The 19182-nt window shown below is 40.1% G+C and overlaps 1 protein-coding gene across 7 annotated transcripts in view; it reads right to left on the reverse strand.

The window, feature by feature from the left end:
* The window catches only part of LOC146407135 (uncharacterized), a 975296-nt gene that overhangs the window by 269543 nt on the left and 686571 nt on the right, over positions 1-19182 (reverse strand). For 2 of the 7 annotated variants that reach the window (XR_014825609.1, XR_014825610.1), the window contains exon 5: positions 17123-17191. The exons of 1 other annotated variant lie outside the window; for it this stretch is intronic. Coding sequence is in view for 1 of the 6 variants with exons in the window: in XM_084992952.1 (XP_084849078.1) it covers positions 16977-17191 (215 nt within the window). In the remaining 5 variants the exon portion in view is untranslated. Of the gene's footprint in view, positions 1-13772; positions 17192-19182 lie in introns of those variants that run through there. 4 more of the 7 variants (XR_014825611.1, XM_084992952.1, XR_014825607.1 and 1 more) reach the window with 2 other exon arrangements.

The raw sequence follows: 19182 nt of genomic DNA on the forward strand, positions 1-19182 counted from the left end.
AACATTACCAACTATTAGAGAAATGCAAATCAAAACTACAATGAGGCATCACCTCACACCAGTCAGAACGGCCATCATCAAAAGGTCTACAAAAACTAAATGCTGGGAGAGAGTGTGGAGAAAAGGGACCCCCGCCCCCCGCCCCAACCCCACACTGTTGGTGAGAATGTAAGCAGATGCAACCACTATGGAGAACACTATGGAGGTTCCTTAAAAAAACTAAAAATAGAACTACCACATGATCCAGCAATCCCACTCTTGGGCATACATCTGAAGTAAACTATAGTTTGAAAAGATACATGCACCCCAATACTCATTGCAGCACTATTTACAACAGCCAAGATGTGGAAGCAACCTAAATGTCCATCAACAGAAAATGAGATAAATAAAATATGGTACATATGGATATTGGAATATTACTCAGCCATAGAAAGGAATGAAATAATGCCATTTGCAGCAACATGGGTGGACCCAGAAATTACCATATTAAATGAAATAAGTCATACAGAGAAAGACAAACATCATGAGAGATCACTAATATCTGGAATCTGAAAAATGATACAAAAGAACTTATGTAACAGGAACAGACTCAACTGAAACCAAACTGATGGTTACCAAAGGGGAAACATGAGATAGGGGGTAAATTAGGGGGTTGGGACTGACATATACACACTATAATATATAAAATAAATAGGTAACAAAAATCCACTGTATGCACAGGGAAATCTACTTAATATTATATAAAAACCTACAGGGAAAAAGAATGGAGATATATATCTATATATGCATGACTGATTTACCTTGCTGTAAACTAACACAACTTTGTAAGTCAACCATACTCCAAAAAAACTTTTAAAAACAAATAAATAAATAAATATAGTTAATTTAAAAAGAATTTGTGGAACATTTACTGAAGAGAAATAAATATATATTCTACATTTGAATATAAGTCAGTTGTTTAAAATAAATAATAAGTATGAAAGCAAAACCATCTTATCAAAAGAGAAGGTATTCTTTATTCTATAATAACTTCTAAAGCATATATTAAAGGATTTGAGGATATTTTTACCTCATCTCTAAGTATTTCTGGATATCCTAAATATCAAACTTGATTTGTTATCAGTGGAAAGTGCTAAGCACACTTAATTCATTGTAGAAAAAAAATCATACTATTTAATTAAGTCTAAAATGCATTTTTATTTTGGGAGTTATAACTCCAGCAGGATAAATAAAAGGGGTGGGGTGAATAATATTATAAAAACACATTTTTTCTATTCAAGATAGACCAAAGTAACTTCAAAAGTGGCAACTTGGATGTTTTGAGATGCTAGGTTAGATTATATTAGGAGGAAATTGGCCATCTGAGGTTAGAGAAGATAACCGGGGGGGGGGGGGGGAGGGAGAGAATTCCTGTATTAAAATAAAAAGCAGAGAGATAAATACACATAAATATCTATAAACATACAATGTATAAATATTATATACATAGAAAAAATTTATAAATGATATATATATACTTAAACATATTGCATACATATAGATATATAAATGTAAGAGTATATATATGTATATATACAAACTTACAATGCATATATACAACATTAGGGAAATGAAGCTCTACTGTCCTAAGTCAGTGAGATTTGCAGTTGTTTCTTACTGTAGCTTAATTTAGCTTATACTTTTTAATACGCTATTTAAAAAACACTTTCAATTTAACCTAACTCTATAAAATGAGCATGATGAAAAAAATATATTTTATTTTTTATGTATTTTTATACATAAATATGAATTGTATTTATTTATTTAGGGTCACACCTGTGGCACATGGCACATGGAAGTTCCCAGGCCTGGGATCAAACCTGCATCACAGCAGCGACCCGAGCTGCTACAGTAACAACACTGAATCCTTAACCTGCTCTACCACAAGGGAACTCCCAAAAATATATATTTTAGAAAACTGGTGAAGTAAATGAGTTTGCTCATGAAAATTACTTGGATCAGAATCGGGCACAGGGTTAAGCACTAAATAAATATTATTTACCACTGTAATTGAACTACACAAAAATCCTGAGATTAATGCCCATCATTTCTCAGTACCAGTTTTGCAATTATTGCCTGATACACTAGAAACAATCACTGGTAACAAGAAAGATGCTCCTAATAGATTAATTTAATAAGAGAGTCCCGAACCAGCTTTTATAAAAAAAACAAAAAACAAAAAACAAAAAACATTTCATCACCAAGAAATAACGCACAGAGGCAATAGGCACCACTATGACACTGGGAATGAAGAAACCTAGGTTTTATACCTTCCCCTCACTGAGCTTCAGTTTATTGCTCTTCAATTGAGGGGGCTGAACTAGATGGTTTCTAATGCCTTGGCAACTTGTAAGTCCAATGGCATTCTAGCAGAATACATTTTGACATTACAAATGACACATTCAAAGGATGAAATAGTAGAAGGTGCCCCTGCGGTACACTTGTTTATTCCGGTTCAGCAGTGCTGGAAATTTGAATTCCAGGTGTCCAAGCAAAGTTCTGGAACCCAAAAAGTCTCTGCGGCATACCCAGGAGATGCCCTTTCTTTCATGGGCTCCCAAGCCTTGCAGGGGATGGCAGGCAGAGAGCCAGGCCTTTGTATTCCAGCTTTGTCAACATTTTGTGGCCAAGTCTTATGGGAATTCTGACTGACATGTTTGATAAACATATTCCCCTCATTTATGTCCCCCAAAGCACTGGCATGGGGGTAACAATCCAACACCTGCCACAGAGGGACAGATCAAACTAAAAAGGCCTCTGACATTTTCAATTTTCATTGCTATGATTTCATAATCAGACTCTAGGAGTTCACACAATAGCTGAGAGGCACACTTCATCTTAGATAAATATTCCCTTAAGAACATCAATTAAAAAAAACCATAAAATACCCTATGCTATTAAGGTTGCAGTGAAAAATAGCTTATGAAAATGTTGTTGGTGACTAAATTGATAAAAACTTTTTTGGAAAGCGATTTTACAATATCTACCAACAACAGCAAAATAGTTCATTTCATTAGACCAAGTGACGCAACTCCAGGAAATTTATTTTAAGGAACTAGTTCTCTAAAAGTGCAAAAGTGGAGGAAACTAAATGCAAAACTAAATTTATCATAGTGTCTTCCCTAACAGTAAGAAATTAGAAATAACTTTAAAATCTTCAAATAGGAAACTTGTTAAATAAATTGTGCCATATCCCCTCAATTGAACTTGATGCAACAAATAAAATTGTAATTTAAAATTTTATATGTTCATGGATAATGTCTATGACATAAAGTTAAAGGAAGAAATCTGGGCATACTTTGACTCTATAGGATAAAGGAATAAACAATGTACTTGATTTACTCAAGTGGCAAGATAATAATTTTTCCTTTTATTAAATTATTGATGATATAGTTATACTACTGAATATTCAAGAAATAAATCTTCATAGGCAGAAAACACCTCAGAAGAGTCACATTATTCTAGTCTTACACTCAGTTTATTCTTTTTTTCCATCTTATTCAAAACCTGTACTTACATATTTCCTCTAGGGAGGAAAAAAATTAATACTGTATATAACATTCTAATAGTATAGAGATATGGTTTTTTGATGCATTTGGTATTTTTGTAAGAGAATGCATATTAATTTTTATGAATTTATTTATACTTCCAGTTTGACAGCAATGCACTTTGGGCATTTTTTTAAAAATCCAACACCAAAGCAAAATGGTCATGATTTACAAAATGTTTAACAACTTTTATTTTTCAATTATAAAATCGATGCTTGTATAAAAATAAGCCTGGGAAATATCACACAGGCAGAAGGAACCATCAAATAAAGGCAAATTGTGTCATATTATCCTGGAGTGACCATCAGTATCCATTTGCTGTGAAGAAGGCAACTTTGGCCCAAAGCAATTTCACTGGCCAAAACACTGCCTTTCCAAGCAATCTTATTCAGCAAGGGCTTGCTTCTTGCAATTCAAGACCTTCTTTTTCCCTTTTCTGCCAATCTCTACTTCCTGAAAGGAATCCTCAGCTGCAGTTTGCAGCTGAGATTCTCATCCTCTCTGCCAAGAAACCTGTGAGAGAGGCGATGCTTTTATCTTTGAAGGAATGTGCCTGTGCAGGAAGCCAACACCCACCAGAGTAACACTGACTCAGGCTCATTCAAATGTGCTAAAACTCAGAGGAAGCATGGAGTGGTGAAAGGACTTTCTGGGTTACATAGGTAAGGGGTTAAAATCTCAGTTCTGCCCCTTGTTCAGTTTTACAACCTTCACCAAAGTCACTTATGTTCTTTGAACCTTAGTTTCTTCTTTTATAAAATGGTAATCATAATATCAACCAAGTTGCTATGATATTGAACAAGATAATATATGCAAAGCATCTGACTCAGTGACATGCAATAAATATTATCTATTATCATTATCTCAGGTATTTTATTTAGCAGGCATAACTAGAGCAATCTATCTGCTACTATATAATCCAACACATGAGATCAAAAAAATGCAAACTGCGTCATTGCTCTATTTTGGCTTTTTTTCCTCTAATGACTTTTATTGGCCAACGCCTAACTCCACATATAATTTACATGTGTTGAAAATTGCAGGGGCAAATTGGTAGAAAAAGGAGAGAAGAAATAATAAGAGGGGAGTTGTGGGCTAAGCAGTTTATAATTCATCAATAGAGAAAGACAAATACCATATGATATCATTTATATCTGGAATCTAATACATGGCACAAATGAACCTTTCCACAGAAAAGAAAATCATGGACTTGGAGAACCGACTTGTGGTTGCCAAGGGGGGGAGGGGGAGGGAGTGGGATGGATTGGGAGCTTGGGGTTAATGGATGCAAACTATTGCCTTTGGAATGGATTAGCAATGAGATCCTGCTGTGTAGCACTGGGAACTATGTCTAGTCACTTATGATGGAGTATGATAATGTGAGAAAAAAGAATGCATATATGTGTAACTGGGTCACCATGCTGTACAGTGGAAAATTGACAGAACACTATAAACCAGCTATAATGGAAAAAAATAAAAATCATTATATAAAAAATAAAAAAGACAAAAGACAAACAAAAAATAAATAAAAATTTAAAAATAATAAAAAAGACATACCACTTGATTTTTACTTTTTTTTAAATCATAAAACTAAACATCACTTTTTGTGACTTGAAAAAAATGTTTTTGTTGGTCTTCTGGCACTTGCTACTTTCAGATGTTCACTTAATTCTGGCATTTGAATGTCAAATCTCCTCAAGAGACAATTAACTTATCCATTAGTTTTATATGTGAATGTGTTTAGGCTGCCCATCATTCAACGCTCCTTCCACTGGCAGGAAGAAGGTGGGGAGCATGTCCCATTGCATATTTTCTTAATGGCAAATGAAGGGAAATTTCCACTCTTCCTTTGGCAGTCAGGGCATAGGCACATAACCTAGACTAAGCCAAAGATACATTTTGACGAGGAAATTAGTATCGGAAGTAAGAGATGCCAACAAGGAATGAAGGTGGAACTGATTATGGTGTCACGCAGTAGCCAAGGTGTCCAAGGTCAGTGTCTAGTGGTGGCAGTGATGACCTACAGGGCAGAGCACTAACAGCAGTGGAAGCCACATGCAGCAGTGTCCAGCAGGGGTGCCGTATGGTCCTGGTCAGTTGCTATTGCTGTGGGGCTTCCAGATACTCTGAATCTTGTCTGTTTGTCAAATCTACTTCTTCAAGCTTCCATGAATTACAAAAATTCTCTCTATCTTGAGGGAGTTGCAACCTAGGAGTCTGGCAGGTGCACACCATTTTCCTCCCTGTGAACCATCACTGATGCCTGTGTCTTCATTCTCTGTGGTCTGCCCAGACCAAGTTTTTTATATATTATCCTCAGCCTGGTCTCAGACCTCAGTCTCTATTGGCTTTTCCCCTTGAAGTCAGTTGGCATTAAGGACACTGCTTGTTGGGATGCTCAATGGGATGATTAGTTTTCTGTGTTGATCTGTAACTGTGTTAGTGCTTTTTTATGGACCTAATAGGCTGTTTGGCTCTGTGTCTCTTGCATTGCTGTGTTTTGTCTCTGCCCCTCTGTGTACAGTTCCTAATTTTTACTTATACATATCATGTTTGGTGTACACTAGGGTTTAACTACACACACTAGGGCTGAAGCCAAATTCCTTTAGGGCATTTGATATACAACTCTGTTGTACATTTGTAAACACAGGCCCTAAAACTTTGGGGTTAGTTTTGTTTCATTTTTGCCAAATTCATACATTGCGCAGTACCCATCAAGTGTGGTCACCTGGCAGAAACGAGCTTAGGACGTATCCCAGTCAGTCAATATAAAAACCACAGTTCAAAGTGTCTGATTGACATGAAGACCCAAGTGGGGCCTTTTGTGAATGCAAATGGGTATAATGTAGTGAAAAATGACTAAGCACGCCTGAATTTTCTCCCCTGTTCTATAGACTGAGATCTACTATCCAGACATAATTTTAAGAAGTAGTTCCTCTACTCTTAAATCTTTACTTCTCACCCCCCAACCCAAACCCCCAGGGAGTGGGAAAGATTCCTCTGAGAAGTCTCAGCTCTTTATTCTTTTTTTCTTTTTTTTTTTTTTTTTGGTGTGTGTTGTGCTTTGCATCCGCTTCCAAATGGAAGTATACATGGATTAGAGCCCAGAGGCAGCTCCAGAGACTCAAATCTCTCTGTTCTTAGCCTGAGGCCTGAGTGTGCTGTGGCTGTAACTCCTTAAAGCTGAGCTGGCTGGTTAAGGAGGCCCATTCACTGAGGTAAGGCTCTTTTCAAAAGTCTAGATTTGAGGACAAGGAGGAAGAAGCCTGCTCAAGCCACAGTCTCTGACCCAGCAAAAATATGGTAGAAGAAGAGTTCCTATGATCATTTTCTCTCTGACTTCTCCATCTCCAATTGCTTTTAAACACCGTGTGTGTGTGTGTGTGTGTGTGTGTGTGTGTGTGTGTGTGTGTATGCACGTACGCGCATGCTCACACGCCCTGTGAGGTTGAAAGAGGTACAGGGAAAGATGCGAGTAGTTTCCGTGTATTAAATGCCATTGTGGCTAGGACTGTATAGAAGTCATTCTAAACTAAGAGAGAAAAAAGAAAGGTAGAGCTTAATTTGTTCTCTCTGTAATGCCCAAAATTTTATTCTATTTCCTTGAATTATTTGGGCTGCAAGAGTACTTCCCTCAAATGACATGTATTACATCATTTATTTTCATTTATTTAACAACTATCTGCACCAGGCACTGAGGTGGGCACCAAAGCTGCCCGTCCGAATACAAGGATGGAGACAAGTAGAAAGGACTGGGGCTGGAAAGGAAGAATGGGCCACATGATGAAGGACCTTAAGTAAAGTGCTACAGCAGGTTGGCATGACTCAGAAGTTACTGGCTATCTGCTATCTCAGTCCCTTACTTATCAAAGCATGCTGGTGACTAGTCACATGGCTCCAAGCTGAACTTCAGAGCCCTGATACTTCACAGGTGTCACATACAGGCCAGTCAGTGTGAGGGATGGGTCAAGTAGAAGGGTTCTGGGTCACACCAACTCCAGTTAGGCCACTTCCACTTTCACTTGAATTGTATACTGATATGGTGCATAAGAATTTTTCTGGAGTTCCCATTGTGGCTCAGCAGGTTAAGAACCCTATCAGTATCCATGAGGCTGTGGGTTCGGTCCCTGGCCTCACTCAGTGGGTTAAAGGATCTGGCATTGCCGTGAGCTATGGTGTAGGTCGCAGACACAGCTCAGATCTGGCATTGCTGTAGCTGTGGTGTAGGCTGGCAGCTGCAGCTCCAGTTTGACACCTAGCCTAGGAACTTCCATATGCCACAGGTGCAGCCATTTACAAAAAACGAACAAAAAAAGAGTTTAAAATTCTTCTTAACTGTAAAATTGGGTTGTGATGATCGTTGTACAAGTATAAATGTAATAAAATTCATTGAGTTAGAAAAAAAGAATTCTTCTGAAGAATTTCATCCAAATTTGGCATTTCAGCCAAAACAAAATTAAAAGCAAAATTCTTATTTTTAAGAGTTAAACAAAATTTTAATTGTAAATAATAAAATTTATCAATTTACAATACTCCTACCAAGGACTCTTCTGCGAGCAGGTTATGTTAAAGACTTATTTTATAAGTGAAAGTGTGAATTTCAGTTTGCATATCCAGGTGAACAAGAAATAGACTACTTCTATATTTTCTTTAAATCAAATTAAATGTGACTTCGAATTGTCATGCTACCAGGGTGGCAAGAATCCAATCTCAGTTATGAGGGGTAGCCCCCAGCTTTTCATAAGCCACATCAAAATCTGGGAGCCTTCTTTGGAACCTCCAAAAGAGGAGGGCTCTCTAATTCCCAGTCCATCATGGTCATCATGGACATCTTCACTGAACCAGAAGCAACTACTTCTATGCCATAGGTCGGGTGTGGCACTCTCTACCACTCCCGTGCCCAGAATCTACATACAGTCTTGACTACTACGTATATCAGGAAGCCAACTACTCTCAGGTTTGGTCATTTTCATAGAGAATAAAACAGGGTGGAGCATGAGTCTGGGCTCCTTGGACACAAAGCCTCTCTCCATGTTTAAGATGCCCTACCTACTCTGCTCACATTTTCCATCACTTTTCTCCATCAAGGACACCTGGCATAATGCTTTAGTGAAAGGCTATTTTTACATTGCAAATTTTCATGAAATGTAAAATAATTAAACCCTGCTACCTGCTTAAAATATAGAAAAAACCTGACATTTCAATAATACAAAATGTAGAGGTCAGTTTTAAAATTCTAGCTAAGGTTTTAATTTTTATTTTCTAATCGCTGACTCTTCTTCCTGGAAAATAATTCTGAATAACCGAAGAAGAAATTACATTGCTCAGCATTTAATCACTCCAGGGGCTTGTGACCTTTTCCTTTTCCGTTTCAAACAGGGACAAAAGTCATCTGCCCAAGATTAGTCTTCATAGAAGCAAAGCAGAGTAGGTGAGGGCAGACTTGGCAGTTTGGAAGAGTTTTATCTCCAGATCCAGGGCCCCCGACGAGCACTGCAGGAGGCCAGGTGACTCTGACAGTCTTGATGGGAACTCAGCCAACTCAGCCACTGATCTCTTCTTAACTGTCATGGGGGGGGGGGCCTAGCATTCCAGGCTGTGAGAGTGGGGTGGGGATGGCTCTTCTATAAAAGTGTAATATCAAGAACAACTCAGAAGCCCTATTAAGAGCACCAACAAAATACCAGCTGGGCAGACAGGAGGAAACCAGGTATAAGAAAGAGTCAAAGTGGCACCAGGACAGGATGAGCAGCTTCAGAATGTGCAAGGATGTGAATTGGCTGTGAAAGCTACAGAAACAGGATCCTGGTAGGAGTTGGGGGCTGAGGGGAAGGCCTAAAACTCCTGAGAAAGGTAGAGCCTGGCTTTAGTCAGGGCTCAGGTGTCACAGATTGTGTTGTCCTGGCTGTGGTCCACTGTGAACACTCCTGGCCCCTTGCCCTAGCCCTCATTCCACCCAATAAAGGTGGGGTGAGTTACCCTATTGGTGGCCAGAGCCATTGATCTCAATTTATGTAGCCAATTCTCGCAAATGTGTTAAAACTGTTAGATTGGATCTCTTCCTTTTTCCATTTCCATATGGACCAGTGGGAAGAAGGCCCATAGCCAGACAAATGCCCTCCCCTCCTTAAAGATGTCAGCTCCTAGAGTTACATGACAGCAGAGCAGAGAATGCATCACCAATGGTTCTCAGAAAACCCCAAAGACTTATAGAAGTGCCAAGATCAACAATAAATGGTAGCTGCAATATTGTCACTTGACATACAACTCTACTATATTAGTCATTTTTTTGGTCTTTTTTGACTTTTTAGGGCTGCACCTGTGGCATATGGAGGTTCTCAGGCTAGGGGTCTAATCGGAGCTGTTGCTGCCAGCCTATGCCACAGTCACAGCAACATGGGATCCAAGCCGCGTCTGTGAGCTACACCACGGCTCATGGCAACACCAGATCCTTAACCCACTGAGCAAGGCCAGGGATCGAACCCGTGTCCTCAAGGATGCCAGTCAGTTCGCTAAGTGCTGAGCCATGACAGGAACTCCTCTATTAGTCATTTTCAAGGAGAGGCTCCAAAGACAACATTAGTATGAAGAACACGTAGTTTCCAAAGAAACATAGGAAATTCACATATATTATCTTTTATGTGCCAGGATCTTTATCTGCATTGCCTCATTTGAACCTTAAAACATTCCTACAAAGTATACATTATCTCCATTTTTACAGAGAAAAAGAGAGGTGATTTATCCAGTGTCATCCTTTGATAAATGATAGAGCTAAGAACTGATGACCAGGACTGCTGACTCTCAATGAAATGTTATTTCCAGTACACCACTCTGCAGAAGACTGCCTCAAGCGTGCTGACTGTCATTCTGTTATCTGCATTCAGGTGTGCTGGTTAGAAAAAATCAGTCCTATTGATTCATAGCCACCATTTATAGAAATGTTCCAGTTACAGCCAGGAGCCTGGCAACACATGGACCAAGCTAGTCATCATCAAATTAAAACAGGAGCTTATTATGTCTCTCCCAAAGAAGAGAATGTGATTATATGGCAGGCCTATTTATTCCTCAAATCCCATTTTGAGAGTTTCCCTTGAAATTGGTGCAGAGTACTTTTAGAAAAAAAATCCAGCCTTGGTCTGAGTTTGACAACAGGACCCAGATAGGCAGCAAGGCAGGTTTAGGTGGTCAGCCTTCCCCCTGGTGGCTGTTAAAAGGATGGTGACTCATGATGCCACTGCTTTATTTCAACCTCCAGGACCACAGGAACACAAGAGTTCAGAATACCAAAGGCTGGATGACCATCAGAGAGAGTTCTCCAGAGAATTGCACAGAACTCTCTGGCGTACATAAAATTATAACAGCCAGAGAAGCCCAGAGAAAGGTCAGCATTTTCTCTAGGGGTTCAGAGTACTCAAATTTTCATGTCACATCACACAAGATTTATGGTGGGAACTTGAAGAGGTTGGTGGGGGGTGATGTGTTTCATGTAGTCATGCATTCATTCATTCCTTTTTTCTGTACTTCCAGAGTACTTGTTCATGATAGCTTCTGGAAATAATGAGATTGCAATGAACAATACAGGTGAACAATATATATTCCCCATCCTGAGTGCCTGGCACATAGTAGGTACTAAATAAATATTTACTAAACAGGAGAATGCTCATGAAAGACACATTTCAAAGAGAACATAAATAAGTACTGTTATTATAGGATTAGATGAACTGTTTTACTGTTATTATAGGAGTCTATTAAATGAGTATGGCAATGTTTCAGAGAAAGCAACTGAAAGGAAAGACCATTTGATCTGGGTTTGGAAGGATGGACAGGAGCTTGACAAGCATATAAAAGGGGAAATCTAGATAGAGGGAAAGATACATGCATAGATGCTGAGGTGGAAAAGAAGATGGTGTGTTTGGGCACTCACCGGCATCCCTGTGAACCAGGACTGTGCCTGCATGGGGGTGGGTGAAGCAGGTAGGAGTGGAAGCTGGAGAAATCACTGGGGACGTACCCTGCTGAGCTAAACAGAGTGACTTGTCTTGCAGGCAGCAGGGCAGGGAGGCAGCCTGATCTACATTAGGTTTAAGAATGTAGCTCCAGCGCAAACGTGGATGACTCAGCACACCCTATGAGCATTCCCAGGAACCTTCTCCTTGTGCTGGTGGGTGGGCATGACATCTCTGGGCAGGAAGACCACCCGCCTGGTGTCTCTGCACACACAGCTGACTTCCATGGGGATTTTCCTAAGCCCCATTGCCTGAGGAAAGCTTATTCAGAAATCTGGAAGGCAAAATTCTCCCATGCTTTTACTCACATTTTTGTTCTTTTTTTCTATTTGGCTCACATTCTTTTATTATTATAGTCACACAATTACTTCTCGCCACTGCTTCTTTACTTCTCCAACAGAGAAACTGTCATTTTGAACATCTCTTTCTCGGACTGCAGATAATTCTATCCACACTTCAAAGCCCAGTTAAATACCACTGTGCATTTTGTTCCGCAAACATGTAATGGGCCTAGTGCCTTCTGACTCAAGCCCTGAAGCAGAAGTCGGCTGTTTTCATTTGATTCTCACATTAGACCCTCCCACCAGCCACTCTTCATTAACCTCCCTTCAGACTCATACTTGGATTGATCTGTTCACCAAGCCTCCTGGATGCCACCCTCACTCCACATTCAAGTGACATGCTGCACATTGACTCAAACCTTTATTAAAGGTAGCAAAAATGTGAGCAGTAAGAAACAGAAAGAATTGAATAAGCACAGAGAGTAGCAAGCATTTATTAGTGCTAACCCTGAGTCAGCTTCAGTTCTAAGGATTTTTAAATGTACTAACTCATAATGGAATCGACAGCAACATAAAGGGTCCCGTAGGAAGGGCTGAGTGGGAAGAAGAGGATCCAGGAAAGAGGAAATTCACTGCCAAGAGAGCTGTCGGCTCTGAGCATGTCCTTTCACTATCACACAGCCTGCTCAAGTCTCCACCTAGCAGTGGTCTCCCACTGTCATCCATCCACCAGGAACTTTGTTTCCAGTGCTTCTATCCTGATTTTCATCCTTCTTCCCTAACAGAATCTGCAAAGAATGGGGAACCTCAACCTTCCCATCCAAGAAGGTTTACTCTATTGGAAGGGCATCAAACATGCCTCATAACTACTATGGGAAAAGTCTTAAACGAGTCCCACCTCCTGAAAATAAATTTTGAAGGCAAGAGGAAACCACTGAAGGTGTTGGAAGAGGGAACAGCATAATCCAGGTAGTGTTTTAGAATTTGTGGCGGAGGGTTTCAGTGTTCCCTGAGCTTCTGGCTACACATACTGGCATAAGTTTCTAAAGGAGAGTTCAAAATGATCAGAAAATGGTTGCAGCCGGACTGGAAGAGAGTACTGTTCACAGAGTCATAAAGGCGGCATCACACCTATTCTTGAGTGAGCGTTTGAAAGACTTTGATGCCTTGAACGGAAACCAGCCTACTGTATCCCCTCCCCTCCCCATAACTTTTCATCAGGCTGAGAGTCAATGAGAGGGAATCAGAAATTTGCTGGCGAATGCTTGACATGGACTCACAGCTGCTTCCTTTGTGCCCTCCCCATCCCATCTTGAATTTTCTCGTCCTCACATCCTGCAGCCATGCTGCTGGCCTCTCTACAGACAGTTGCAGTGACCCAAACAAAGGCCTCCTTCATCCCAGGATCTACTGACCATTTGCTCCTTTGCTCCCATTCCAACTGCCCCTCCTCTTCCTGGCCACTCCCTCCTTGTTTCAGGCATTCATTCAACAAACAATTATTTAGTACCTGCTACATCCTGAGCACTCTGCTGAAGAATGGAAACACAACCAGAGCTTCTGTCCTCACGGAGCTTACGAAGAAAGAAAAGTAAAGCAACACGTGGAAGGGGCTGTGATGGGGAAGAAATGGGTGGCATGGAGGCAGAAAGCCATTCTAGCACAGTGTCAGATCCCAAGAACAAAACAACCACTGACATCACGAAGTCTGGATGAAAACTCAACAGATTTCATGAGTGTGCGTGTGAATTTCATAATCACTGACTCAAAGAAGGATGAAACTGTAATGTTACTTTAATGAAATTTAATTACAATCCGGCAAATTTAATAGCTTCTTTATGTAACCTTGGCCAATGCAGAAGAAAAACTGGGTCAGCTCAAGGTTTTCTCCTTCCTCCTTTTTTTTCTTTCATAGGGTAATCGAAGTGGGGATAAGGATGGAGCAGGGGTGGAGAATTTCCCAGCACTGGTGTGGAGTCATGTCTGAGGCACAGCTCTGCCTCTGCTCCTCCCTCGCCTCCCCCAGCACCCACCCACCACCATGTCTGCTGGATCCACTCTTTCATTCCTGAGTCCCTCCTCCTGACTCTTCTCTTCATGCTGCCTCTTAGAACTCCAGACTCTACATTTCAGGATTCTCTACCTCCAGAGGATGTAAAACATAGTTAACAATCAAACAATCTCTCTCCCTAATGAGGACTCCTTTCACTTTATACAAAGAGCAATTTATCTTCCATTTGTCTTAACATGTCCTCTATGTTTTAGGTCCAGTGCTTTATATTGGAATAACCAGAGGCCTCATCAAAATATTTTTACAACAAAATAGCAATATTCTTCCAAAGATGAACTCTGCTAAAATACATAAATGGGGACAATTCTTTAAAAATGAACTGTGGGAGCTCTTGTCCTGACTCAGTGGGTTAAGAACCCAACTAGTATCCATGAGGATGCGGGTTCGATCCCTGGCCTTGCTCAGTGGGTTAAGGATCTGGCATTGCCGGGAGCTGTGGTGTGGGTCGCACATGTGCCTCAGATCCCAGGCTGCTGTGGTTGTGGCCTAGGCCAGCAGCTACAGCTCTGATTCAACCCCTAGCCTGGGAACTTCCATGTAGGTGCGGCCCTAAAAACAAAAAATAAAAATAAAAAAAAAAATAAAAATGAACTGCTATTTTTTTTTTGTCCTACTAAATGTAAAAAAGTTAAGTCTAAAGTCTCTTCCCTCTAAATCACACAGCCCCAGCACAAAGCCCACTTTTCTACAGAAGGATTTTAGTTTTGGTTGTTCAGTTGTCCCAGGTTCCGAAGAGAAAAAAAGCTGCATGAATTATGAGAGTAAATTTGCCTGTAGATCCTTAACAATGGTTATGAAAGTCCTTTGTCCCACATAGACTATTTTGCATCTTTCCAGTGGTACATGTTCTACCAGTTGTGCCATTATCATAATAAATTCAAAATATAAATACCAAGGACTTAGGGGCTATGTGTCCTTCTGGCTTACCCACGCCTCTGTTCCTCCTTTAGCTAAGAAAATGCAAAGTTAGCTCTCTCCTTACTATTTTAAGATAACATGTTTTCGGAGGCCCAATTCCTTAAAAAGTTAAAGATCAGTCAACAACATAAATAGAAGAGAACTCAAGACACATTTTTGGTTAGTCCTATGGTTAACTTAAAAACAGAAGGGACTATTCTTTTCCATATATATCTTCTCACAACCACACTCTGGCTTCTTAATATATCCATTTATTGAGTTTTGAGAGACATGTGGTACCTCTTATCCTACCAGCCCAATACATATTCAAGATGAACAAGTGAGGCTGCACATAGCGTAAAATCAAGGTGGAGAGCTGCTTATAAGACAACCCTGTGGTGGAAAGGATTCTAAAGCCAAGTAGGAAGGTTAATGCACAAGGCAGTCTAAGGCAGCCTGGCCAGGTTATCAAAGTTTTCACTAGGAAACCAAAAGCTCTTTCGACATCAAGACAAGGATAAAACAGTAGAGTATGCAGTGAAATGACAGATGTGTGAAAGGTATGGACTGCTGATGAAGACAGTGCCAGAGCAAAGGCACCTTGCTGAGCTCCTCAGAGCAGTGGCACAAGGCTGGTATTTCTGAATGCTTTCTGCCACCCTCCAGAAGCAGGCTGATAGATGGCCTCTCCTTAAGGCATACTCAAAGCCCAGTCCAAAAATTAAAATGAAAGAAATAAAACCAGTCCTTCACCTCCAGTTTGATGAAATAGGAAAAACTACCCTATGCATAGTTAGAATGAAGTCAGTTGAATTTCTAGGGCCATGTGGTCCCCATCACTCCTGGTCCCTCTTCTCCAGGCCTATGCTGAGCTATAATTTTTTTAGAGAAAGGTTCCAAAAAAACATAGCCTCCTTGTTATTGGTGTATCTTCAGAGCTCCTTTAAAGAATGATGAACAAATTATTTATTTGTTAAACAGACAAAACTCAGAAGTTGTGCTCACATTTCGGGACTGCAGACTAGAAGGTGTGCAGGCAGTCAAAGTAGGCTTTAATACATGCCCTCTAAACAGTAAAAGTTTATGCTCCACCAGCCCAGAGGTAACCCTGATCCTCTAGAGCAGAAGCACAACAGTGCTATTACTCTGTTCCCTACCTAAGCCATGAGCCCCAAAACATTCTGTTGTGCCTAAAACCCATTTGCTCCTTTCCACTCAGGGAGAGGAAAAGGAGAGAGAAAATACTTTCTTTCCAAAAAACAAAACAAAACAAAAAAGGATTTTTGTGTTATAATGATGATTGATTATAATCCCATATTATATATGATTCTTCCAGGGTCACACAGCTGGCATTATGGATTTAGAATTTAAACCCAGATCCAAACCGAACCTCTATCATGCCCTATGTCCAAAAAAATTCTGCCAAAATGAAAGAGGAGAGGATGGAGAACACCACTTATTCACCAAGGTCTTGAGCTACTGGGGTTTCACAGATTTTCAAAGATGGTGTTAAAGTCTTCACTAGAAGTACTTGATTCTTTGGAAGTAAAGCCAGGATAATGGGAAACACTGCATTTTCTTTCTAAAGATCCCTTGTTTGGCGCTTCCAAACTCCACCTTTTTCAAATGAAATGGCATGTGAACAGCAATTTTGCTGTACTGAGTCTGAAGGGCCCAATGTGGCAGCAGCCCAGGGCACGCTGGGAAGAGGCAGGGTTCCAGGGCAAGGCCAGTGACCCAGCACTGCCTCTCTTCTGACCAGGACCTGCTGCTGCTGGGGCTAAAGATGAGTCAGTCTCCCTCCAAACCAACAGTAATTAAGAGGATGCATTTTTAGATTGCTGTGGTCTTACTCTGCTGGCAACTTTTGAAAGCTGTCAGAGCTCTGCCAAGGGAAAAGGGAAGGGACTACCATTTATTGGTTGAGTGGCTATGACAGACTGGGCACTATGCTAAGTGACCTACAGACTGGTTGATGTTTCATCTTAACAGCATCCCTGTAAGACAGGATTTTCTAGCCTCATTTTTTAGGATGATGATAAGGTTCAGAGAGAAGAACTGATTTGTTCAAAGCCACCCAACCAGGACAACGCAGCCACTAGAATTTAACCCTAGATCAGCCTGACTCCAAAGTTTATTTTAATTTTACTACCTCAATTCTTGGCAGCCAATTTTTAATGCTCATGAAATTTGCTGTGTGTTCTAAGTTCAAGTCCCTCAAGAAAAAAAGATGGAAACAACAGAGACCTGGGTATTCCGTATTCAGAAGGCACAACTCACATTTATTTCTCCGATTCGACTCGACATGTGTGTCTCCTTTGGGATCGTGCTCCTCTCTCCATGTGTAATCTGTGGACAGTGCAGTATTGAGATCAGTACAGAAAATGAATGTAAGTAAATATTTACAGTTGTTTGACAGAGTAACTTTTTGCAGTGAATCAAATAAGATATTATGTATGTCTTCTAGTATGTTTTTGTTTTATAAACGTCTTTTTTAATTTGATTTTTCTAGTAATTCATTTTTAATAAGGGTTATAAAAACCTTGTATGTAATGGATTGAAAATTAAAGAAATAAAACCAGTTCTTCACCTCAAGTTTGAAAGCAATCTCAAAGTTTGAGAGATCTTTGAAAGCAAGGACTATCTTTTAGTGTCCGCTAAATGCATGCTTTGATGTAGGTCTGTATAACGGAGGAATCTCCCACTTTATGGGTAGCTTCATGCTGAAAACCATTTCTGATCCATACCACTAGTCATTCCAAGCATTTCTGATCTAAAGGAAGGGAAAACCAGCAAGGCAATTAAAAGCATAGAGTCTGAGGAAATTGGGTTTGAACTCTGTGTCTACAATTTAGCAGCTGGTGTGATCTTAAATAAGTTAGGTTGCTTAGTCTCCTCCTCCATAAAAAAGACATAAATTAGGAAAATGCAACTTAAAACCAAAAATGAGACAACAATTCACACTCATTAGGATAAAACAATGAAAAATTAATAAATGTTGGTCAGGGTATGGAGAAACTGGGATCCTTGTGTATTGCTGGTGGGACTGTAAAATGGTACAGCAGCTGTGGAAAACCATTTGGCAGTTCATTAAAAAGTTAAAAACTGAATTACCAAATGACTCAGCAATTCCACTCCTAGGTATATGCACCAAAGAATTGAAAATAGGGGCTCAAGGTAGATACTTGCATACCCATGGTCTTAACATCATTATTAAAAATATCCAAAAGATGGAAAAAAACTTAATCTCCATTGCTAGATGACTGGATAAACAAAATGTGGTATACACATAAAATGGAATATTACTGACCCTGGTTAAAAGACAAACTGAGGAATGTTAAAACTGTTAAGAGTTTATTCGGGCAAAAATTGATTCAAGCTGGGCAGCACCAAATCACAAGTGGTTAGGAGTGTTCCACTGACAGTACCTAGGAGAGAGATTTTTTTTTTTTTTTTTTTTGTCTTTTTGACTTTTCTAGGGCCGCACCTGAAGCATATGGAGGTTCCCGGGCTAGGGGTCAAATCGGAGCTGTAGCCACCAGCCTATGCCAGAGTCACAGCAACACAGGATCTGAGCTGCATCTGCAACCTACACCACAGCTCACGGCAACGCCGGATCCTTAACCCACTGAGCAAGGCCAGGGATAGAACCCGCAACCTCATGGTTCCTAGTCGGATTCGTTAACCACTGAGCCACGACGGGAACTCCGAGAAAGACTTTTATAGAGAAAGTGTGAAGCAAAGCAATTATTTGATTGGCCATAGCTTAAGCATTTGCCTTTTGGGGAAAAACCTGTTTGTGATTGGTTCCATTTAGGTTTCAATTTCTTAACCTTGAGACATTTACAGCCTTAGATTTTGGTTTGTTTACAGAGGCCACACAGGCATTAGAGGTATCCCAGTCTTCTGGTCTATTTGTTTAATCAATGTAACACTTTTAAAAAGGAAGGGCATTCTGACACGTGTAACGACATGTATGAACTCTGAAGACATTATGCTAAGCCAGACACAAAGGACAAGTATGGCATGATTCCATTAATATGAGGCACCTAGAAGAGGCAAATTCATAAAGATAAAATATTAATAGAAGAAGTTACTAGAAGCGAGGAGAAGGGGCAGATAGATTGATACTGTTTCAGTAGAGGATGATGAAAAAGTTCTAGAAGTGGATATTGGTGATGGTTGAACAACACTGTGAATGTACTTCATGCCTGTAAATTGTACACTTAAAAATAGTTAACATGGTACACTTTGTGTATGTCTGTTTTGCCACAATAAAACATGAGAAATAGATGGTATTTTGCTGCCTAGCCTGCTTATTCCTAGCTGTTGTCAGTGCA

This window comes from Sus scrofa, chromosome 1, assembly GCF_054392235.1.
Source record: "Sus scrofa isolate SSC_HxYL_T2T_F1_AM1 chromosome 1, Sscrofa_HxYL_maternal_Yorkshire_Landrace_v2.0, whole genome shotgun sequence".
NCBI lineage: Eukaryota > Metazoa > Chordata > Mammalia > Artiodactyla > Suidae > Sus > Sus scrofa.